The 25,621-nt window shown below is 41.2% G+C and overlaps 1 protein-coding gene across 8 annotated transcripts in view; it reads left to right on the forward strand.

Annotated features, from left to right (window-relative positions):
• The first annotated feature begins 6,934 nt into the window (after positions 1-6,934).
• mcf2la (mcf.2 cell line derived transforming sequence-like a) overlaps positions 6,935-25,621 on the forward strand; it is a 50,317-nt gene continuing 31,630 nt past the window's right edge. For 3 of the 8 annotated variants that reach the window (XM_086282025.1, XM_086282027.1, XM_086282033.1), the window contains exon 1: positions 20,575-20,808. In XM_086282025.1, the coding sequence (XP_086138151.1) occupies positions 20,736-20,808 (73 nt within the window). In that variant the 5' untranslated portion in view covers positions 20,575-20,735. Of the gene's footprint in view, positions 6,970-7,087; positions 7,214-20,574; positions 20,809-25,621 lie in introns of those variants that run through there. The other 5 variants (XM_086282029.1, XM_086282030.1, XM_086282031.1 and 2 more) reach the window with 3 other exon arrangements.

Here is a 25,621-nt window from a genome sequence, read left to right on the forward strand (position 1 = left end):
TCTATTGTTCGATTAGGTTTTTTTTTAAAGCATGAGTCTGTACATTTTTTTTTCTAGACATAATGTGCTTTCCCTTTTTTGTTTCTGTAGTTTCCTGTCATATAGCTAAAGTTAGCTGACAAAAACAAGGGGAAAACCACAACAAAATTAATGAGGAAAACATGACTAAACACAGAAGCAGTAATTAATAGTTAATAGCGGGACTAAATCAACCCCCCACAGTCATTTTCCCTAATGTATCCATACAAGTGTTTCCAGAAAATTTAAATATGTAAGAGAATTAGGTAGCCTGCGGACCGCTTTCAGCCCTTCAGCTCGAACTTTATTTTGAAGAAAAAACACAAATATCCGCCCATGTCTGCAGTTTTCCTCGCAAACCTGACACAGCTAACTGTAGAGATGTACAATATGGCTGTCAGTGGCCGAGGATCAGATGGAAGAAATGTATGGGGCATGCACCGTGCGATGAGATGCATTAGCGATGATTTATGCCAGTGTAAGCCTGCTCCTGTAGGTTGGTCCGATGGGAATCCAAATGGCACTTACACATAGGCTTTTGTCCTGTTTTATCTAAATGGCCTGCTCGTCTTCTGCAGTTTGAAACCTCCTAGATCAGTGGTAGAGCTCCCCACTCTGGAAGTATGCATCAGTACATTCGTTTCAAAGTTTTGTATGTACTGCAGAGATAGTCCCAAACACACCCAGTCTGCAGTCACTGTCTGAGCTGTTCGCAGAACTGACTCAAACATCAAGGACGTGTCCTTTTTATCTTGACTAAAACAGCTATGAACTGATTTTTAGTCCATACAAGTGGATATGGACGGATATCTAAGACTTCCAAACAATTGTGATGTCAAGCCCAGCTGATAACCTTTATCACTTAAAACTGTTTCCATCTATCTGTCCTGACACCTATCTTTGTAAAAAGATGACCAAAAAAGTATAACAAATGACAAAACAAATTTCCCACGTGTGGGACTAATAAAGGTTATCTTATCTTATCTTATCTTATCTTAAAATGCATCTTGATGATTAATTATCACTGAAAAGTTTGGGCTCCGAATTGTTCTTATGTTGCGTAGGAAAATGAAGTTTTTGATTTTAAACAATCACACATTGACGACAAATGCTGTAAGTCACAGCTAAACTGGGATCAATAACCAAATATAATTAATAATTTTTAATAGAATAGCTGCTAAGTAGCTACATAGTAGTGCTACTGCAAATTATGTTAACAATCTGATACCAAGTAAATAGAGGGCCAGTATTGCCGAAACCATTAGTTTTTAATTATAAAGACAGTTTTTATAGAGAGCAATGTGTCCAGGTTTATGAGATGAATCACCATCAATTTGCAAATTCTGAACACATTTTAATGACCACTAAATCATTGTGATTTTTACTTTCCACAATCCACCAACTTATATCTAGTCTTCCACATCCTGATCAGTCCCAGTGGAAATCTTAACTTCAGCTCAGCCTTCCGTCTTTCTGTCAGTCTCACTGCTTCCAAACCACACAGCATACATCATAGCAGGTCTCACCATCTTCTAAAACCTTCCCTTTCACTCTTGCTGCTATCCTTCTGTCACAAATCAACCCTGACACTCATCTCCACCCATTGCTTCCACTCTCTTCTTTACTTCTCTTGTGCAGTGTCTGTTGCTTTGGACAATACAATATTCAATGTAGACATTATAATCTATGGAATGAACAGTATGTTAAAAATTGTGTATAATTATTTTGTATTTTTTGAGTAGTGAGAAGTTTTAGGCACATGTGTGTTTTAATTTTTATCCCGATCTTTCATATTTTCTCCACAGAACAGAAAAAATACAGTGTGTCAAAAATATACAACATTTGTAGTGTTCTTTGTATTTTTGTATATTCTGAACACTTATTTAAAATATAATTTTTTTTAATGTGACGTGGGTCTTCTGCACTGAATTATTCCGCCACTAGATGCCATTGTGTCCCTGTTGTTGGTGATATACGGGGTAGGACACTTGAGCAAATCCTGCAAAATCAGCTGGTAGAGTAAATGAATGGAAATATTTCATATGCATGTAGTCCCACACCAGGAGGTGCATCCTTCGAGGCCTAAAAAATAGACACATCTGCTAAAAGTGAGTAATACTTTGGACAACACAATACAAATCTCAGTTCGCGCAGTCACCTTGGAATTTATTACTGGAATAATGTCAACAAACATAGTCCAGGGGACAGGGGTGTGTAGAGTTTAATCTGCTGCAAGATGAAGAAGGAAAAATGAGAGGAAGAGGAGGTAGCACTGAGACTTGGCTGGGTCCTGTTAATTGGCTTGGAGTGGGCGGAGCTGCTGGTTTGCAAACTTGCAGGTAGGACGTAACTTTCATCACAGGCATGGCCGATATCGTCAGCTTACAGCGTATTTTATTCTACAAGTGTCAGTATTGCTGTATATCGGCGAGTTTCCTTTCCGGACGCTCGGAGGCAGCTCATCTGTCGGTAGGACAAATTCAGTTATTCTGCGAAAGTTTGGCATCCCTTCTTCGAAAAAGTGCGCGGTCCTCAGATTTGATTTCTTGGATCCTCTTAGTCACCACCTTAGACTGACAATTCGGCTCACACTGAGTGACTCATTTATGCACTTGTGTGAGTAAAACATGAATAAAATGTAAGTAGGTAAAACGAAAAATATAAGTAATTGCAAAGTGCTGTGCAAAAGTCTTGAACCACTTCTCAATTGCTTCAGTTTTGTTTCCAATGAGCCAGAATTACTTTTTAAAAAGTGCTCTTGTTCAAGACTTTCTGATGGTCTTTCTACGTTTTTCTTTGGACATTGGTTACTTTTTCACTCATTTTCAATCCAGTCCTTGTACCTGACCATTGTCAGAGGAATGTTTTTTTTTCTTGTAGTTTGTTTGTTAAGCCATGAATCATTCAAGCATAAAAAAACCCCACCTAACTTAAGGCGTGGACCAGTGTTTTGAGGAAACGGGAGAAGTGGAACACAAAAGAAGCAGAAAGGTATCTGAAAGGCATGTCCTTCAGAAATAGGAAGATATACAGCAAAGAACTGACACAGGACCTGACAGATGCATATGGTCCTTCAACACATCCATCTACTGTTCCCTGAAGCCAAATGTTGTCAGTGGAAGAATGGCTGTCAAAAAAAGGCTACGGTATGATAAATTACAAAAGAAGTGTCATGCATGCATGGGGGCCCAGCCCTGGAGCAGGGTGCCGCCGGTGCGTCGAGCCACCTGGGGGGCTCTTCAACTGGTGGGGGAGATTGTCACATCTTGCAGGAGCTTTCCTCTCCTCAGGAGCTCCCTCTGCAGGAGGGAGAGATACAGGAGAGGTGGAGGAAGATCTCAGCCTGGGTGTTTATTGTCTTATGTAGTCTGGAAGATGAGTGGATGGTGGGGTGGGTGCAGTTTTCTCTGTGGTGGGGTTGGGTGGACTGTCCCGGGCTCTGTGGGGCCGGGCGGCGCTGCTGCACTGGGCCCCGGTCTGGATGGGCCTGGGCCCCCTTTCCCTGGCGGGTCGCGGAGTATGGGGGTGCCTACTGGGGTCAGCGGGGGAGCTGGCCCCAGGGAGGGGTCACTTGCCCCTCCCTTCCTTCCTTCCCTCCCCATCTCCAGCTGCCTCCCTCTTCCCGCTCCACCACAACCACCCACACATGCAGGGCCTTGGAGTAGGGGTATGTCACCAGGGTGCAGAGGAGGCTACCCGGAGTCCAAAGTACCATCAGGGTGTACACCCCACCCCTGGCATCGTTGCCCACCTCTCAATTTTAAATACACATAGACATTGAGGGCTAGCAGGAGGGACCATGCGCTTACCTGCTGCTCTCTGGCAGGTAGCTCCAAGCCCTCCTGGGTTTTAAATGCACCTTAGAACACACATGCATCAACACTACAATGAGCGGGTGGAGGGAGGTTTGGAGTCTTCTCTCACCCCCGTTCTCTGCGACCTGCTGGAGCAGGGGGGCTAGGACTAGGAGGAGGAGTTGGCCGTCCGACTGCGGTCTGGAGTGTGGAGCCTTCCTGCTGCTGCGGAGTCGGGGCGGTCTGCCTCCCCCCACCGCAGGGAAAAGGGAAACACCACCTGGGTCTGGGTGCAGTCCCCCCCTCCAGGGGCGGGGGCACCTAGACCCGGTTTGTAGAGTACGCTTGGGGAGTGTGATCGTGTGTACAACGTCTCTTTATGTCTGTCTCCACGTTGGTTGAGTGTGGAGTAAGTGCATATGAGAGCATGAGGGTGGGAATGGATGTTTGTATCTGTGTGTGCCTGTATGTCTGTGTCTATATGTCAGGTTGGGTGTCAGGCGCCACCTCTCTGGGGACATCTCAGGCCCTCCAAGGTTTGGAGGCCTATCTCCCCCTACCACCACTTCCCCTGCCAGTGGCGGACCCCCTCAGACATCGGTGCGTTGGTGGTTCTTTGTGTCCGGGGATGGGCGTCCAGGTACACACCGGCTCACTCCTTGGCGGCCGCTTATCGGGGCCTGGAGCCTGGGGCTCGCTCGGGCCACTTCGGAGGTGGGGTGCCCCCAGCCTCTCGGCCTGGGGCTCGGTCACTCAGGCGCAGCTGGCTGCCGGCGGAGCTCACGGGCGCGTCACTGCAACTCCCCCTGGCTTCTGCTCCGCGGCTGCTGAGTGAGCCCTCATCTGGGACTCTCCTCAGCTCTTTCCGGGACAGTGGCGCAGCTGCCCCTCTGTTGGTCTTCCTTGGTCTCTTGTGTTCTGGGGGCCTCTGGATGTCTGGAGTTTTGATCTCCTCCACACCTGCTTCACGCCCTGGAGGACGGGGCTGTGGCCCCCCCACACCCTCTAGCAGATCATTACATGAAGGAACCTTTTAAAAAACAAAAAACAAGCGTGTTCATGCTCACAGGTGTACACACGGGTGATCACACCCACAAACTACACCCTTTTTGGCTCCTACCTCAAAGCACACTGTGTTCTGTTGATCTTATGTGCTGCACAATAATGTTTAATATTTAGTATTTACTGTCATATTCCCATATATCATTGTGATGTTGTTTATTCTATTACTCTTGTTCTCTTCTGCTTGTTTTCTTTTTTCTTTCTCAGCAGGTGAGCCAGGTGATTGATATATGCATTTTTTTTTCTCTGCCCGTTCTGTTGGTTTTTGTCTTTTGCCCTTCTCCCCCGTCCCTCTTCTCAGCTGTTTCTCTTTCCCTCTTTCTTTCTCCCCTTCTTTCCCCCAGTCAAGTCTGTCCCGTATTCAGTAAGTGAAAATAAAATAAACAATAAAAAAAAAAAAAAAAAAAGTGTCATGAAAATCAGGGGCAACAGGTCATATGGAGTGTTGAATCCAAACGTGGTTCAAATCAGATTGTAGATTGCATCTACAGCCATCTGTAAAGCACGGTGGAGGCTGTATCATGTCTGGGGTTTAGTTTCATCCAGTGATGTTGGGGACCTTGTCAAAACTGAGAGATCCTCAACATCACAAAACACAGAGAAGTACTACCAGTAAGTAATGTCAGATTTTGATCCACCATGCTATATCAGCTGTTGTCTGACTGACAACAGCTTCATTTTTCTGCATCAACTGCCAGTGCAGTAAAAGCATTTCTGGATAGAAAAACACAAAATGAACTCCCCATAGGCCGGACCTCATCATTATTGAAGCAGTGTGGGATAATCTTGACAGAGAACACAATAAAAGGCAGAAACATCCAAAGAAGAGCTTTGAATGTTCTCCAAGAAGCCTGGAGAACGATTCCTGAGTACTTAAAGAAATGATTAGAAAGCTTGCCTATTTTTCTTGAAAAATATTTGGAGAACCCTAAAAAGAATTAATTTTGGGACTCCATTCATGTGTGTTCTGATCTGATTTATTTCGCTATTATCTCCTACCTTTTTTTTCTTTGCATTCAGGTGTACAGTTTGTTAAACCCTGGCAAAGTCCAGTCTGCCTGGCTTCCCTCCTTTTGGTCTGAAGACCAATATTAACCATGGCGGGAAAGTGAAATTGAAAGTGTGTTTTCTTGGCAAAACACATGAGCTTAAAACTGCCGATGCCTTTATTTCCACAAGCTCTGGACATCCCCACCCCTCACACCCCACCCCAGGTCATGTCTGTGAACCTGGTTGTTAAAAGTGTCACATTGTATTGCATGTGGAACTCGCCTTGTCTTTATTTAGCTTGGCTTATTACCACGTCACAAGATCTCAGTCCATATGACTAAGAGCATGCTGTTCTATTGTCAAAGCAATGAAAGGAGCCTCTGTCAGGGGGGACTGGTAATTGGAGAGGGAATTGACCAAATTTGCTTTGATTGTTCTACTAGAAGTCATCAGAGCTGTGCGTGTGTGTGGTGAAGAGAGGAGAGGAGTCTGTGTTGCTGTAATATAGATCTCATCTGCCAGAAAACAGCCTGAAATTCTGACATTGACACTGTTTGATCTCACTTGATATCATAACTGAAACTAACCACTTCAGCTGAAGCAATATTTGCTTATAAAGTGCTGACTTGTGCTTTTAACTTGAATCGGTCAGCAGATCCTGACATGGATCACTGGATGTGTTGGTTTAAGGAAGACAGTTGTTAGGCTGGGCTTCCCACACAATCATGTGATCAGTTTTAGACAATAACAACAGCATGCCGTGCCGAAAAGCCCCCGAAATCGAGTCTGTCATAAATAAACCGGGCGACCTAAGTTGAACACAAAATGCAAAAATAAACTGCTCACTGTACAGCACAGCTTAATGACAAGATAAAATTAGCAGTGGTAATGTCATTAACACCACTGAAGGCAGAAGTGTGTGTTTGCTACACAGAGGGATGGATGGTTTAAAATTGTGTTACGCAATTTCAAAACTGCCTTGTGGCCTGGGTGTCTCTTCCTTCCTCCCCCTCCCTCTCTGCTGACCAAATTAAATGGATAGTGCATCAGCCGGTTTCTGTTCTCACCATTTCTCCTTCGTTGTTTCACTTAAACTGCTGCCGAAGTATGCTCACGGTTTATTATTGTTGCTGTTTTCCTTTTTAAAAATAATTTTTATTCAAGCTGCAGATCTACTTGTTCTTTTCTTTTTGGTAACATTCAGCATCTGTGCCCTTTTTTAGGAGCAGTCACGTACATGTGAGGAGGACAGTCTGCTGAGGTTTGGGTGTCCAGGATAAGGATGGGGCAGGGGACGTCTGTTCCAGAAGACGTAGAGCAAGCCGTGGAGGTGCTGTCGACGATCAGCGGTAAGGAGAGCCTTGCGTTATTGGACGCTCCATCGCACCACATTACTGCTTATCACATCTCACGTCATCTCATCTGTGGTTCTGTTGAAAGCAAAACGTACATTAACACATCTTTATAGTCTTCTCCAGGTATCCAAGTTAGCTTTTTCAGTCCTTTACATATGATATTTTGTACAGAAGTCAATCTGTGCTTATTTATATTGTTCACAAATATGCACGTAGTGCTTGAAGCCAGTTGCTTGAGAGGTTAGTCGCAGCATTTATGAATTCTAAACAGCAGGTGTTGGAGTTAGTCAGCTGGGGCCAGTTTCACAAAAGCAATTTGCCAGCATCTGCAATTGATGCCAGTGTCCTGTCTCACAAATCATTGTCATTCGCAAATTACAGATACCGAGTTCACATGTTCACACAGTTGAGCATTTCACTGGAGCAGTCAAATTGCTAATTATTTATTAATACAAATCGCAGCTTATGTGTGAAGCAAATCTCGTGGTTTATTTAAAAAAAAAATGATTTATGAGCTTCTAGAAAAAGTAGGAGAACTGCAATTCTGCCCAGATATACTATATTTAATGAGTTTACACCCAATCACAGAGCAGACAGTTTGGCAGGATTTGCAGCAGATGAGCAGAAATACTAGAATCTATTGACATAATTTGCTCATATGATATTTTAAGACAAGATAACTGCGAAGAAGACTTTATTTAGTATGCCTAATGCAAGATTTTGTTTTGGTGAAAGGAGCTCTGTTTTTGAATACTTGTGCTCACGATTCACAGTGCAAAGTGATATTCATTTATCACGTACACTGGGTGTTGGTGCAGTGCCTCAGTTCATCTATAGACAAATGAGGTGTGAATGACAAAAACAAAGCAAAAAGAACAACAAAAAATACTATACTAGGAGACATCAGTTTCCGTGCCACCATAGTGTAGTTAATGGTCTCAGCATTGCTCCTCTTATAAAGATCGTCTAGCTTTGCTACTGGTTATTAACCCTGTAATGCCAGATGTATCATCTTTGATACATAGTTTGTTTAGACCTCTACATCAGCAGTGTGATGAGATTTATTCATCGCTTTTTTTAGTCCTAACTGACCTACATGTTTATGTTATGTTTTCATTTATTAAGATCAACTGTGAGCACAAATTGCACAGAAATGCTGGATGTAGCACAAATGATACAAATTCAAACTCATATATGCAGTTAGATTTTATTTGTGATCAGACTATTCAATAAACACTCTGGTTTCACAAGAAAAATAAATAAATCATATATTTTTGGCAAATATTTCACAGTTCAGGCTTTACAGGGTTACGTCCTCTGAGTTTACCCAGTTGGACTAAACTACCTGAGCTAGATACACCAATTTATTTTAGTTTACACAATTGTAATATGAGTTGAATATGCAAATTTAAAATAATTACTTCACTAGCTTTTTAAATTTTATATTTATTTTAATTTCAATTTTTCTTTTACATTTATTTAAATAATTTTTTTCAATTTAAATTGTCATCTTCAAATGACTTCAGCTATCGACTTGGTAATGGTCTTTAATACAAGCCCTGTACCTCGTGCTGGACATAATGTTGTCTAATGTGTTGAGCCTGCAGCCTTTCTTTGCGCATTTAACTCTGCTTTTGCTTTAGCTTAAATGGTGCGCTCCTCTTATTTGGAAACGTAACAGTTACACAATAAGGACATGAAAGATTGTAACATTGCTAAATATTACACCAAGTAATTGTCCCAAAGTTTCCAGGAGCACTTAAGTCGGACAATGGGCTTTACCAGGAATAAGGCGGGATAATTCAGTTTGTTGTCAGTGTGATTACATCTGCAGACGGTTTCAGTTGGAGGGAATAGGTTTTTGATCTTTTGGATTGCTACTTGATTCATTAATAAATCTAATTGTGCAGAATGCCACATAATGAAAAGTGCATGACCACCTTTTGCTTGCGTGCTTTGTACTTTTTAAATTGGGAAATGCTTGTGCGATTGTGTGATGATGATTTAAGTGAAATAAAGGTAATGCGATACTCTAAAGGTGGTGGAGATCTTTGCAGATGGCACCAGTGTAATTTTAGTTTCCTTCCCTATCACCGGTACCACAGTGCCACAGTCAGAAGCTCCCATTGTCTGAGCTGCATGCTTATTAGAGCTTTTTGACTCCTCATGATCTATAAATGAATAATAACTTTTAAAAAAGCAGTTGAGGAATTTGGTTAAGAAAATGAAACTATGTGAGAGTTAAGTCCTTGTGTTGGATAGAAGTGGTGAAAAACACTGTGGTATGCTCATAAACCACTTGCTGCTACTTGCACGTAAATGTGCAGTAAATAAATAGTTTGAGTTTACTTTTATCTCCAAACGGCCAACCCAGAGTCAGTCTCAGCCTGTGATATATGACACCCGTGCACGTATTGCCGAGCCAGTTGCAATTAGCTGGAGAGGGATTTATGTCTTAGCTCACCCTCCACCCCTCTTTTCCTGCGATAAACGCAGCCCAGACATGGAGTGAGATAAATAATCACACACTCTGCAGTCTAATCGAGGAGAGGAAGAGGAAGGCAGCTTAAAAGACGCCTCACGAAAAAAAAGAAAAAGAAAGGAAGCTCACAGAGATGGTACGAACTGCTCTCTGAAGGAAAGATGTCTCTATTTGAGATGGTTCAGGAGAGCCAAGAGGTGTTCAATAAACTGCTCCACAGTCTGTCTGTATCCATCAGCGTGTTGACCCGACAAACACACCACAGTCTGAGCCATCAGCCGACCTGGAGGAGAGGTTAGTGTTAGAGTGTGTGTGCTGATTTAAAGTGTGTATTTGATTCTCCTTTTATTAATTGGAGTTTTCTCACTCTCACGCTAACTGGACGTGCTGTGTATGTATGATGTTCAGTGGTTCAGTCTCTGCTACTTAAATCAGTGCGACAGGATGATAGGACAGGATTTCCTACCGCTAACGGGGAGATTCCCTCTTCTGTTTTTCCCTCCTTATTCAAGCATAATAAAAGAACCTGCCTGTTTAGTTTCCTGCTGAGGTTACAGTAAGTCCACAGTTGTCTGAGGGACTCGAAATTTGACCAAATGAGCTACAAAGGGAAACAAACATGACACGCTTTACAAATGATGCATGGTGTAGCTCGGTCCATAACTTTTTCTGTGCTGTTTACAATAAGTCATGGTTATTGGGAACCTGGTTTAATTTAAATATCAATTTATCCCAGAAAAATTTTTTTTGGTTTTGCTGTAGTTAGAGGCTAAAAGTTAAATGACTTGACACCAGGTTTCTTCTTGTTAAAAGGGAGTTTTTCCTTTCTACTTGCTTACAAGGGATCGACTGATTGTTGGGGTTTCTTTCTATTTTTGTAGGGTCTTTATAGTCTAAAGCTTATTGAGGTAACTGTAGCTATGATTTGGTGCTGTTTAAGTAAAATGTAATCAATGCTACAGAAAATATATGAATATCTGACTGGAAAGTCCTCATTTAACATATGTAGTTGAAATTGTAAATTTGTTCTGCAGATATAATTCTTGATAAATTGCTAAAATCTCCTCTTTTTTTCTTGTGACCATGACACTGTGACTTTATCTCTGCTGGGTTTGCATTCAGCATTTGTTGTATATTTTCTCAATGCATTATACCAAAAAACTTTTCTTTTTTTTAAAAAAAAAAAACAACCCCATCACTATCTCAGTCAGATACACCCTCATCTGTCTGTCAGTAAAACAGTAAACCAAAGCGCTAGTCACTTAGTTTTCTTTTAACCCTGGCAGACCAGCTGCCACTTTAATGTGTGCTCTTGAACGCAACGCTCTTTGGTGTTTTGACCTTGGTAACTGATTAGCTGATAAGGCTGTGAGTCGCTAATCGACCTTAGGTTGTAACACACCGACGGTAGAAATGTGTGTAGTTTAAAAGGAGAAGCCAAAGTCAAGGGAACAGAGTAGAGCTGCTACATTCATCATGGCTACTAGTCTTTGCTGTGGCCGCCAAACAGTGGAAAGAAAAAGGAATCATAAGTCCACACAGACAGGTGAGTGCTGCCTGAGTGGGAAAAATTAGCTTCTTTAAAGTTTGGAACATTTTCTTGGGTCACAACTTGGTTAAGAGGTCATTTCAGGGTCACAGTTAAGGAAAAACCAGACTAGAAACAGTAATGTTTCTCAGAGAATTAGTTTTGTTGTCATGCAGATTAATTTAGAGGTTTATCTTTTAACCCCTTCACTCTTCATGTGTTATGAAGATGTGCGACTTGGAAATGCTGTGGATCCATTTCTGCTGTAGGGATACTGGGAGTTAGTCTCTGCCTCAGAGTTTATAGTGCAGGCCAAAGTAGCATATTCTTTGATAATAATCCATGTGGTAAAATCCAAGCTGAACAATGCTGACGACATGAAAATGAGTGTTTGTGAAGTTGTGATAATGCAGTTTTTAACACACATGATGCACTCGAGTGAATCAAGTCGCTTCTGTGCTGAAGGAACCAGGCTGACCAATCAAGCTCTGGCTGGACTGTGACGGTGACTTCTATTTAAATTTTGTTTAGCATTCATGAGGTTGTGTTTTTTTCTCTTAATTTTTAGTCTCAGTTTTATCCCAAAGAGTGTGAATCTGTAGATTTGTCATGTTGACTTTTTCTAACACTGAACGGTGAGAGCAAATTGTCAGAATAGTTTTTTATTCTCTGTACTCAGATATTCAATCATGAATGTTTCAACCTTGATTCTTTTGTTTTTCAGCCGTCCTGTTGTAAATTTGTTCGGGATCACTGTCCTGTTGCATCATCCAGTTAGAGCCAAACTTTAGGTGTTGGATAGATGGCCCCTAAAATATTTTGGTATGTAGAGGAGTGCTTCTCGACTCAGTGACTGCAAAACAAGCCCATATCATAACCCACCACCGTGCTCGACAGCCGGTATGATGTCTTTGAGCTAAAATGTCATTTGGTTTTCACCAACATGACGCTGTGCATTACGGTGAAACATTTCTACTTTCATCTCATCAGTCCAAAGGACATTGTTCCAGAAATCTTGTGGTTTGTTCAGATGTAACTTTGCAAACCTAAAACGTGCTGCCACATTTTAGAAAGAAGAGATTTTCTCCTGGAAATTCTTCCAAACAAGCCATACTTCAGTCTTATATTTTGATTTTTACCGCCACGACCTTTAACATTTAAGATATTGACTGAGGCCTGTGAAGTCTGTAGCTCTTGGGTTTGTTTGTTTTTTTGCAGTTTTTCTGAGCATTGCACGGTCTGGCCTTTGGGGTGAATTTGCCAGGACATCCACTCCTGGGAAGACTCACCCACTTTTTTCCAATTGTGATTAATCTTTCTAACTGCAGACCTCACATTGTTTGGAAATGGCGTTTTAACTCTATCCAGACTGATGGGCAGCAACAGTTGCTTCTTTAAGATTATTGCTGATGTCTTTCCTCCTTAGTGTTGTGTTAACAAACACCTGAAAGCTTCAGACCAGCAGAAGTCCAAAGCTTGCTTTTAATCAGTGAATCAAGTGTATTTGTCTAGCAGCACTTGGCTAATACTTGCCCTCTATTCCTATGAAAGCAGTAAATGTGTATTTAAGTTTCACACAGTGAAATGGCCTGTATTTATATAGCGCTTTACTAGTCCCTAAGGACCCCAAAGCGCTTTACATATCCAGTCATCCACCCATTCACACACACATTCTCACACTGGTGATGGCAGCTACATTGTAGCCACAGCCACCCTGGGGCGCACTGACAGAGGCGAGGCTGCCGGACACTGGCGCCACCGGGCCCTCTGACCAGTGCTTCTGCATTTCAACACAGTGCAATATGTCATGCTGTTTTTCATCTGAGGTTGTATTTACCTAATTTTAAGCCCTTTTATGGATCTGATTATATTCATTATTTCCACATAATTAAACCATAGAAATTAAAGAGGGTGCGCTTTCTTTTTACCACGACTGTTTGTACAGAGACTTTCTCAGTAGAAGGGAGGGGCCGAGGAAACAAGACCAGTGTAATCACTCAAGAAATGTTGACCGGTGTGCATATGAAAGAAATAGGGAGGGTCTAGAAATACAGCAGAGGATTAGGGAAGTGATATTCTGCTCCGTACCTGTGGAGATGAAGACGTTAAGCGAGGAAGGGGAGAATGGACAGAGAGTCAGGATGAAAGAATGCGCAGGCGAGAGGTTTGTTTGTATTTCGCTGGAGGAGATGGAGAGCTACTACAGATACAGCCGCTGCTGTCAACGGCTGCACAGTGAGTTTCGCAGAGGTGTTTCTGTAAGATTTAAGGTGTTCTGCTTCATGTCACTGAGCTCATCTAAGACAGGAACCTGGAGTTGTAATGTCACAGATGACAACTTTGAGCTACAGTTGGATTTTGAAGTCTATTTTGGACATCAGAAATTCACTTACTGCAGCACACAGGTATAGGCCATTGCTTTTGCAGTGCAGGTAAATTGCAAGAAATGTAAAATAAGAAGCAACAGAAATGTGCCCCCTTTTTTTTTTTTTTTTGCAAATGATGCATTTTCTCTTAAATGCTAAATCGTCTCTTATGGAACAAGTTCCTGCCATTTTTAATGCCTTACGTTAGCATTAAATAGCCTAACCAGCCATCAGGGTTTAGAATGGCTTTTGTAAAGGTTTCAAGGATTTCTTAAAATATTCACAAGAGCACGATGTTTAGTTTCTGCAGTGCTCTCAGGCTGCTCTGGAGAAAATCGGAACACATGACAAAATGAAACTAACCTTGCGCTCACAAAGTTAGTGGGTTCATTATAGGTTGACTTGGCTAAATCTTGGCTTCCCCCTCTTCACAATTTATTTTATAATAATAATAATGATAGAAGATTTTCTCTGCAGTCTTGATGGTCAAGCTTATAATTCACCCATAGCTGACCAGTTCATCTTTAGTCATTCGTCATACTTATAATCTGAAGATTGTTTTTATGGAAACTGTGTGAAGAAGGGGAATGAAGATGCACAAGAAAACATGGCAACACTGTCAAATGGCTCTTGAGACTCCTTGTTAGAGGAAGTACATGTGGCAGAAAGCATTACGGTATCTGCTAGATCCTTATTTACACAAGGTGGTTCAGTAAGTTGGCATCAGTACTCGAAAGTCTACGAGGTTGACAGAGAAAGGAGAGGTGTGTCTGTGTGTGTGTCTCCATCCAGCATGTATGCATGTGGGAAGCGTGCAGCTTTTGATATTTTTTTGTGTGTGTCTGTGTGTGTTTTAGATCTTTGCCTTTCAGTGATATTTCAAGTCTATTTTGGGCCATTTTGATATGTATATTTTTAGTACAAGCTATTCTCGAAATACTTTATCACAAAGCTAGTGCTGTGTTTTGTTTTTTTCCTTCTTGATCCTGTTCTCCACCTTATTGTAGCTTTATCAAGTCATATTTCTATCCCCTGTCAAGATGGAGTCTTGTGGCCATTCGTCCAATGTCAGGATTGCTAAAGTTCTCTAAGATACAAAATCACAGCAGATATTCAAAGGTAGTAAGTGCTTGAAACGCATTTGCCACAATTGATAATCAGCTGTTTTCTTTATTACTTTATGTGGAAATTTCTTGAATCATTTCTTGTAATTTCTTGAATCCTCATGACAGAGATCAGTCTTCCCCTTAAGTACCAAGCCTTCCTCTTTCATGGGTAGTCTCATGATTGTGCAGCCCATTTCCCATTCCCCCCCCCAATAACTGATAAACAACTGAGATCATCTGTCATCATCGGGTGCTGTTTTTGTTTCGATTCATACTCCTTCAAGTTCTCATTTGTAATAACATTTCTTACATTTTTCCTAAGTTTTTAAAGAGACTCCAGGTGGCATATTTCTGGACTACAAATAATCCAAACTTAAAAAAATTACAGTCTTTAAATATGATTGGCCAGAAGCTGATTTTGTAGTTTGAAAAACCACAAATAAAATCTCATTTAACCATTCAGTTCAGTTCAGTTTAATCCAGTTTAATTTATATAGTATTAAATCACAGCATTAGTCACTTCACTTTATATTGTAACATAAAGAACCCATAATAATAGAGACAGACCTCAACAATCAGACGACCTCTTATGAGCAAGCACTTGGCGACAGTGGGAAGGAAAAACTCCCTTTTAACAGGAAGAAACTTCCAGCAGAAGAGGGGAGGCCGTGTGCTGCGACCGGTTGGGGGCAAGGGGAGAGAGACAGGACAAAAGACACTGTAAAAGTGAGCCAGAGATTGATAATGAAAAGAACTGAGTAAAGAAGAAACACTCTGTGCATCATGGGAATCCCCTAACAGCCGAGGCCTATTGCAGAGTAACTAAGGGAGGGTTCAGGTTCACCTGACCAGCCCTAACCATAAGCTTTGTCAAGTTTTAAGCCTAATCTTAAAAGTAGAGAGGGTGTCTGTCTCTTGAAAGTGGGAGCTGGTTCCACAGAAGAGGGGCCTGAAAGCTGAAGGCTTTGCCTCCCATTTTACTTTTAAATACTCTGGGAACAACAGGTAAACCAGCAGTGCGAGAGCGAAGAGCACTAATGGGGTGATGTGGTACTATGAGCTCTTCAAGATAAGATGGAGCCTGACAATTCAAGACCATGTATGTAAGGAGAAGGATTTTTAATTAGATTCTTCATTTAACAGGAAGCCATATGAAAATAATTTAATATGAGAGAAATGTAGCCCCTGTCAGTGCATTGAACCAAACAGTCCAGTTGGAAAAGGTAAAAACTTCCTGTTATGCGGCAATACTGAGGTATAATGGGAACGATGTGAGTCTTCAGTTATTGAAGTCTTCAAAGCAATAAAAGATAGCAGCAGTTTAAATGCGGTCTGTTTGATCAGCTGTAATGTTTTATTGATGTCTGAGTAAAATATTTTAAACTTGTTACGTAGAGAACGTAGTTGGCTTGCTTCACTCAATCACTGGTTGTAATGCTGATCTGCAGACATCTCAGAGATGATGATAAACAATGCATCTGGAGCTCTAAAACAGTGGGATGATACCATGTTTATGTCCTCTGTGATAGGCTGACTGATATATCAGTTGGATGCCATAAAATACAGTCATATGAACAGTTAATTGATTTAATGAACCTGGCAGCAATACGGCATAAACGATCTAATATATATAAACAGTGTAATGAGATAAGATGAGCCCCTCTTGATCGAAAGAGTGGAAATCCAGGTGTTGCAGTGACTGGCCCACGTAGGCGGTTATGCTACACTTAACGGAAAAAAGTAGCTTTAGCTTGCTGATGTTATTACTTTGTTCATAAACAAAAAAAATGTTGTGATGACTTTTAGGGGAATTTTAAATCTGCGTAACGTTTTCTGTGGAGCTAGTTTCACATTGCTTTATCTAGAACTGCTCGAGTGATATTGAAATTTGCTTGAAAACGTGATGGTATGGCCTGCACTGCCATTGAAAGGCCTTAGAAAGAATAGCTTCAGAGATAGGGGCTGAACTGTAACACAGATTCCCAATTATGGGGTGTACTCAGGGCCAGGTAACTACATAAATTAGATGAATGGCTTTGAAAATATTAGAGCTTGAAAATGGAGGGAAAAGTGTATTTTCATTGTGATATTCAAAAAAATGGCATCCTCTAACAACTTCAGTTTGACTTTTCTAGAAAGATTTAGTGTCTGATACAGCCTAAATGAGGCTGTAATGAATTAGTTTTGCCTTAAATATTTAGATCACGTCAGCCTTTATCAGTGATATGCGCAGCTGTTTTTAACAAAGTTCCTTAAATCTTTTGATTCTCGCTGATGAATACTGATCATCACAGAACTCACAGGTCAAACTAAGGGCTTGATATGCGTGCATTTGTTTCCTGTAGAGAAATGCACTCGTAGCATGGTGATAAATTTTGCTTTGTGCAGGGATAAGTGCGACATCTATCACCATCTACAGATAAAATTGATCCTTTTGGCCTTCAGCCTTTAACCGAGCCACACGGCCTGCTTTCTGTCAAGTTTCGGTTGATGTTGAGTAAATACTGTCCACCATATGGAGAAGAGGTGACAGAAAACAGCAATGTGGAAAGTGGAGGAAGGGAGAGGAGTCCAGTGGACATGTGAATGTCTTTGTTTTTCAAACTGAATTTGTTAGTTTTGTTTTCTGTGCTTTTACACTGCGGACGTTTATAATTCGGAGATCGCTTCTTAAATAAACAGCCCAGTGTTTATCAAACTATAGAGATGTTCGCACCTTTTTATTTCCTTACTCTGCCTCCGCTGCTTTTTTGGGGCCTATGAGTCATTTCACAATTGCCGTCTTCCTGTTTATGCTGTAGCCGGCCTATAGTGTTTGATCTCGAAGCGGAAGGATTCAATACTGTTCTCTTTGTAGGCACGGATGCTGGGGAGGAAAGTCTCAACAAAATAATCAAGCTGTAAGTTATTCTAGCTGTAGTCTGCACTGCTTCCCTAATGCACACACATACAGGTACAACTAGTCTTCCTCTGCAATGGTATGCACACACCGATGTCTGCTCTGCATCCCATGTGCACAGATGCACATTTCCACAATTCACATTCGACCCATTTTCTGCTTTATGGCCGCCATATTTTGCAGGCTGCTTTTCTTTCTAAGCCGTAATTTCAAAGAGGAAGTCCTGGAAATAACCTGATTTAAATTTGATTTGGCTGCTGCTTCTTTTTGATGATATGACATTTTCAAAAAGAGAAGCATGTGATGAAGTTCATCATGTGCTGATTTCAGAAGTTGGGAGTGTTTAGTCGATTGAGGTTATCAGCGGTTTTGGCAAGTTAATAAATTACATTACCAGGATCAAATACACAAAGACCAGCATTTTAAATAAAATGACCTGATTAGACATCTAATATAATAATATTTTATTTATATCGATATTGATTAATAGATTGATAGAGCTGTGCATAGAAACACACCTTCTAGCACAGAACAGATGTGATACATATGTGCAGTACTCACAGCTTTCCTGTAATTTCTTTAAGTAGTCTTAAGAAATAGTTCTGCAGGCTTCTTGAAGGACATTCAAAGCTCTTCTGTGGATGTTCCTGCCTTTTGTTCTGTTCTGTGTCAATATGATCTCACACGGCTTCAATAATGTTGAGGTCTGGACTCTGGGGAGGCCAATCCATGACTGATAGTGTTTCACTGTGTGTTTTTCTATCCAAGTTTGCTTTTACTGCATTGGCACTGAGTTTATGATCACTGTCGTGCTGGAAGATGTATTCCCACAGTAACAGCTGTTACAGGAGCCACCATTCACATATCAGTGAAAAAAACTGAAATGAAAAGTAATCAATATACATTTAGGAAATCTGAAGGCAGCTCACAATGATGGTGATAACTTTGCTGCGGACTTCGTGTAAATTGTAAATGTTAAGGGGTGGAGGTGTAAACTGATGACGAGTGGGTGAAACTGCATGCATGATAACGTGGTAGAGACAGGAAGTGAGCTATTAAAAATCCTCTGCCTTTTCCTGTGCAACAGCCAACGTGCTCTATCTTCTAAATCTGACATGATGTAAATGTACACGTACGCCCACAGGGCTCCATCCTGACACAGCTTCCTTCATGTATGCCAGCTCTTGAAGGACCTTCGGCCATTATTACACGAACATGTTTTAAAAAAGGCTCCAGCCTTTCATTTATTGATAATCTCATCTCAGACGAGACTGAGATTCATGTTTAATTTAATATTATTGTCAACCTTACAACAACCATCATTTATGTCTATTTTGTGGAACTTTCACCACTCTCTCTATGATTTCTACCTGCTAAAATATTTTAATATTCGGCCTAAAAAACTTGTATAATTATACGTCTGGCCTGGTGTAGTGGTTGCGTGCGCTAGGAAAGTGAACACATGGCGTCCCCATTCCATTCATATGACATTATGACACTTTTTATGTAACATGAAAATTTTTTACTGGTATAATCACCAACAATCAGATGTGGCACAGCCCTAGTGTGGACTTTAGCCTTTGTAACTTTGCCACCTTTTACATGCACAGAAGACTTTATAATAGTCTAAAGCAGGAATGTTGAACTCATTCAGAAGGTTAACTACATATTTAAAATACCTGACATACCCTAATGTGAGAAATATAATTACAGTTTCAGCAGAAGGTCTCAGTCTTTCTATGTGATGGCAACAGCATGAACACATAAGTTAGTAAAATGAAAGAAAACTTTCTCCTGTCATTAGAAAACAGTACTCTTAATTCACAAAAGTTGTCCTTCTGTATATTTTAATTTCAGGCCAATTACAAAAAGAACAACTTTTCTGCCATTTAATCTATTACTTAATTACTTTAGTGTGGTATGAACGACTATTGTGGAGGTCTTTACCAGTAGGAAAAGCTCTAAAAAATGCAAAATCTATGCCCTCCTTCACATTTTCCAAAGCTAACCAGGGTCAGACTGGAGTCTTTGTCGGGCCGATTTTGGACCTCGAGCCTTATGTTTGACAGCCTTGCTCTAAAGGAAATTAGATAAATGTACAGTCACTTTCTGGCAGAGCAGCACATATTTCACTTTGAAAGAAGATACTGTTTTAAGGCGACTTAGGAGCATGTGTGTGTTCAGTTAATGAGTGTTTTTATCACAAATTTGAATTGATTAAATTTTTTTTCTCAGATTTTTTTGTATATAGAAATGAAGAGTAACGTAGCAGTAGTAGTAAAATAAAGCATGTTGAAACCCACTAAATCTGAGACTGTTCAGCGGCAGCAAGGCTGCCTTTACGTGAATTAAACTCCCCAGAGTCAAAATTTTCAGTTTGTGTGTGAGAGTGAAGCAGGGGGTCCCCCTGCTGACCCCAGTGGCATTATGTGTGTCTTTTGTGCCTGTACGATGGTGCGAGAGAAGCGGAAGAAAACAGAGGCTTCCATTTCAAAGCGTGTTTGTTTTATTTGCTTACATTTGTGTACATACTCTGCTCTTGTTTTAAAGGAACCGGGTGCCAAAATCTCAAATTACATTTAAGCTAATTTATGTCTGTTTGGTTACACGAAGAGGCTGAATCAGGAAGACAGACAGACTCCTAAAAGCTGATTAGCATTGGCCAAGAGATCCTTTTTTTACAGTGAATTTAGATCATATTACATACTGCCTGATATTCAAGACAAATATTACTGAAGCTAAATTGTACATTTAGTACAATTAAAAAGTTATAGTATAGTAATTTGATAATGATAATAATAATAATAATAATAATAATAATAATAATAATAGACTTCCATGTTCTCTTCCATGTTCTCAGCCAGGGGGCGGGCTGGATGCTCCAGAAGCTCCGCCTCCTGGCTGGCACAGACAGAGAGGGTGTGTGTGAGTGTGTGTGTGTGTGGGGGCTGTGCTGAGCAGTGACAGCTCAGTCAGCGGCTGGAGCAGAATGGACTCCCGTAACTTCCACCGAGATGTTCTCTGACAGAATATGCGGCCGTGCGTGAGCGTGTTTTAACTCTGTGTGTGTGTGTGTGTGTGTGTGTGTTAGAGGCGGGGAGGTGGACACACACACATGCACTCCCTAAACAAACAATGGCATTGAACAGAGTGTCTCAACTCTGCCACGAAATCACCAGGCTATGGCTGCAGCTGAAGATGATGACAGGTAGAGTGTGTGTGTGTATAAATGTGTGTGATTGTCTGGTTTTGGGCAAAGTTAAGATTGTGGGAATTCTGCAGGTGTGTTTCTCTTTGTATGCATTTAGTTCTTGCTCTGTTGACTCAGTGCAGTTGTTACCTGTGCACTCTGGTATCAGAGGTAAACCTGGTGAGAAAGGAGAGTCCACTGTCCACTTAAGATCTTAGACAACAAAAAACAGACTAATGAGGGTAATAACTGACTGAGTTAGCCAATCAGACTTGATCATCATCTAGTGAAGACTGTAGCAGCACTGAAACTGAGCCAAAGCACGTGCAAGATTGCTGAAAATATGTCTAGAGTAACCTGGTGTAGACCTAAAGTGTAGTAGATCCTATCCTCTGCACACAGAGGATTTCAACATGGTGCTGCTATGGTAAATGGCAACACATTGTCTTAAAAAATGTTGCTGTTTTTCCTGAAAAGGTCATATTGATAAAACTAATGCAGAGATCAGCAGGGAAGTGAACTTTCAGAAAACAAAGAATATTGTACTAAAGGCTGTTGTTGTGGTAGAATAGAAACCTTTTTGACACATAAACCCATCAAAGTTAAGGCTGTGTGAGAGATCACTCATGTCATGAGGAGCTCGGCTGGTGAGGGTAACCCAATTTATGAATGAAGGAGATGAGTGAGCATGGTCTGACATTGATTTTTGTCTCACTGCACAAAGATGCTCTTCCTGCTAAAGGCACTATGGTCCATCAGACGGTTACATAATCAAATCTGAAGTGGACAGTGCATTTTGTCCCGAGGTCCTGTTTGTGCATTGAAGTGAGGTGTGTGTGTGTTTATACAAGGTCTGTTTACCCACAGTTACAGTACTCAGTGGGGCACGCTGACAGCATGTTAATCACTTTCGTCCCATTAACTAACACAGTGCGTTTCCTCTTGTCAGTTGGAAGCAGCGTTGGGACAAAACGCTTTTGAGACTTTGAATGTCAACATCTCCTCCCCCTTATTTCCACCCTCTGTGCGTGTTTGCGCGCACGTCATTTGACTCCATCTCATCTATTTGGCCTTTTTTTTTTTTTTTTGTTTGCTCTGTTGTGGAAAAATGGAAAACTAAAAAAAAGCCGCAGAGTTTATATGAATCCATAGAGATTTTTGGTCGAGCCTTTCATGGCCCCTCAGGTGTGTGTGCAAAGTAGTGTTTGTTTTGTGAGCCTGTTTCGTGTTGCTGTGCAGAGAGTGAGCGTGTTTGATCTGCTAGCAGATGGGCTGAAGTTATCTCACGAGCTTAGCCCGTTCATGCACGGGCAAACACACCACAGAGGTATCAACCTTTCCTTTCTTACTTTTGCCAAGTCGAGATTAGAAATCGGCAAGTCGTGACTGTGTCCCCGCAAGGCCACTGATATACGTGTGTATGTCAGTGCCTTATGATCTGAGAAACAGGAAGCATTAACATCGAGTTAAAATCCAGTGTTTGCGCTGGATTTAGCAGCCGTAGCTGCTTTTTTATAAAGTTGATTTGTTTGATCCTAGAGTGGCACACACACACACACACACAGCTAAATTAATCTTTCATGATCTCAGTGAGCAGGAGTTTGGGTTAATAATAAAATGCAACATATTAAGTGTATTGAATACAAGTGACACATTTGTCAGGCTAATACAGTTTCAGTCAGCCTTAGGGACCTCTTGCTGTTTAATATTGCTTAGAAGATGCATCCCGAAATCCCAAAAAGTGTGTGTGTGTGTGTGTGTGTGTGTGTGTGTGCGTGCGCGCGCGTGTGGTCTCATTTTAATGTGACTTTTTGGTGAATTGACAGGCTTCTGTGTGTCTTTGAATGCAACTTTCTATCTAAGCTTGCAAGCATTAGCTCATAACTTAGCACTCATTTCCATATCATTCAAATATGATCGCTTCTGACTCCAATAAAACGCCACGGTGACGGCCCGAATGCCAGACTTCAGCCTTCAACCGTAAAACGGAAGTCCATTAACAAACTGTTGATGTTCTTGTGGCTATGACCATCTGTTTTATACAGTCTCTGACTTTTTGGTAAACATTTCCCAGTCATGTAAAAAAAAAACCTGCAACTTTGCATTTGTTATAGTTATGTTACAAGTGCTAGAAGGTACAGGTAGATAATGCATTTTAATGCGATAACAAAAAAAAAACTGACACAAAGGCTCAGTCTGGATCCTGGACTTCCCTGCTGTTTTAGTAGAGCCATTACTGCCTGGCAAATGGCCATCTCTTTTACATACTACACTGCAGAGCTTGTAGCCTCTTCTGACACTGCTGAAAAATACATTCTGTCATACATGTAGCGCAAACTCAAACTGTCCTGGGTCAGGAAGAAGCAGAACTAAATTTCTGCCTCTTCAGCAGGCTCTACTAAGCTTTAAAAAGCATTCTAACTTCCTCTGAAGTATCGCTGACCTTTTAATCGTGACCCACTCGGCTTCAGATCAGATTTCTTTGCTAGCCAATATCACGGCACTGGATTACTCTTCAAAGTTGACTTTCCTCTGCGAATATCAGAGTTGAAGGGCTTTCGTCAAAAGTGGAGCATTAGACACCTATAATCACATGTAAATTATACTAAAGCATTCTGCAGAGTCATACAACCTTGACTACATGGAGAAACTACACCAGAGAGGGAAAAATATCTGGAATCTGTGATGACTTAATGATGCTAAATCCATCTTGAAGTGAATCTGGCCCAGTGTTAGTGACTTTTAAGACTATTCTAAGAAATAAGGCTTACTTCCAGGGCATGATGTCAATATATTTAAAAAAAAAAAAAAAAAGTGGTGGTGTTAGCTTTTCTCTGCAACTGGAGGGTCCTTTTCAGGCAAGTAAAAACACAGGGCTATTGGATTCCTTCCTTACTGGCTGCCTCCTTCTTTTTCTCTCCTAGTATGTAATTTCCCCCCCTTTTTTTCTTCCTCCCCACTGTCTTTCACTTCTCATGTTCTTTGTTCTGTGTAGTGTAATGACTGGTAGCTATAGCCAGAGGCAACTAAAAAAGGGCTGCTGTTATATCTGCTGGTTTTGCACTCAGCTTGTGCTATTACTGTATGTTTTCTTTTTTCCTCTCTAGTGGTGGGGAGAGGGGGAGAGGAAGGGAGGAGGACCTGGATTTTAAACCCACAAAATTGCGAGTACATGCTTTGTAGTTTAGTGAGGTGCACCACAGATTTACCGACGGCTCCCAGCCCGTTTGGGAGTTTCTAGATTCTGAAATTCCCACGACGGAGCTCAAGTCTGTAGCCAAGATCAGGTAATGTTTGTCACCTGGTGGGGTTCAGGAGGGTCACATCAATTACTGAGCCACCTAGATGGCTCAATTATTCACAAATTACCTTATGGAATGGCGGGTCTGGTTCATGCTGACGCACTCAGACATTCGAGTCATTTCACACTGTTGCACTTGCTGCAAAAACAAAGGAAAGACATGGTCTGGTTGTTTTAACAGCGTGTGAGCATAAATAGACTAAAATTACCTTTAACTAATAGGTGAATTCCTTTTCTTGTACTTGAAGGTGGTGCATGAACCCATTTGAAGCCTCAGCATTTTTTTATTTTGTATTTTTTGGAGCCAGACGTGACCATATGTGGATGAGAAGGTGGTGTGCTAATGTTAGCAGCTGGAACTAGAATACTTCCATGCTTGATTGGAAAGGAGCATCAGTGGGCCACATGGGTGCAGTTCAGTCACACACATGCTAATTAGTGCTAAGTTAACAGACTGATAAAAATAAGTTTCACTTGTCAAAGCTGATGTACATGTCCTTGATGCACCGTGCAAAAGTTGACGCTTTGCACGGTGCTTGGAGCTTCCTATTTTGGGCGCTTGCACTGAACAGCAGAAGCACATTTGCTGAATAAAGAACGATTCTGCACAAACTTGTCTTGACGTCAGCAGGCAATAAAGGGCTGCATTCACTTGTGTAACACAAATCAATATTATTATTGTTTCATTAAAACGCTTAATGCTGCCTGAAAGGGTACGTGTGTGTATTCATTTGCAGATTTTTGCGCACTTTGCTTCCGCGCAGAGTGGGAACCATGCCTGAGAGGGATTGTGTGTCCGTGTGTGTGTTGTGATGGCAGCGCAGACTGTAGACAGAGGGACAGTAGTGTGTTGTTTTGCTGAGATGATGATGCCACCATCTATTCAGTAGATTGGGGCTCGCTGCCAGTGACCGAGTAAAGCCTAAAGCTATTGTTCTGGATTTCTAACGCAGTGGACTGGACTCAGAGGACATCGCTTTCGTCTTCTTGGCCTTTTTAAGTTGAAGATTTAATCTTAATCTTTCGCCAAGAAAAAGCTTGTAAAATGTACATTTGGTGATTTAAGGTGGTTTCAAGCGATTGGTTTGGAGAGTAGGTAAAAAATAAATCCAGAAATTGATATATTATGTTTTCACCACCAGTGAAACTATTTTTTCTTTACACTTCTAAATATAAATAACTTGTACACAAATCCAGTCGTAATAACCTTTTACAGCCAAATGAAACAGTTACAAACCTGAAACATGATATATCGGACCACCTGTGTCTGTAGGGTCTCCTTGGCAGGGCGTGGAGGTCCTGGAAAACACACTTGGATAGGCATGTTGTTCAGCATTGGTAAATGTAAATAATAAGTAATAATTCACCTGGACTCTATTCAGTGAAACCTAGGTGCTCCAGCTGACTGAACACTTACAGCTGTAGCTTCAGACATCAAATAAGAACATGTTTTTCGACCTGCTAATCTTTCTTGAGCCCCTGTAGTTGAAGCTGTGGGTGTGGGGATGGGCACCAAATTCACATGCATTC

The sequence above is a fragment of the Aulonocara sp. 'chitande type north' Nkhata Bay genome, linkage group LG23 (assembly GCF_057382095.1).
Source record: "Aulonocara sp. 'chitande type north' Nkhata Bay isolate Kocher_YH1m ecotype deep benthic linkage group LG23, A_spYH_male_GT1.1, whole genome shotgun sequence".
Lineage (NCBI taxonomy): Eukaryota > Metazoa > Chordata > Actinopteri > Cichliformes > Cichlidae > Aulonocara > Aulonocara sp. 'chitande type north' Nkhata Bay.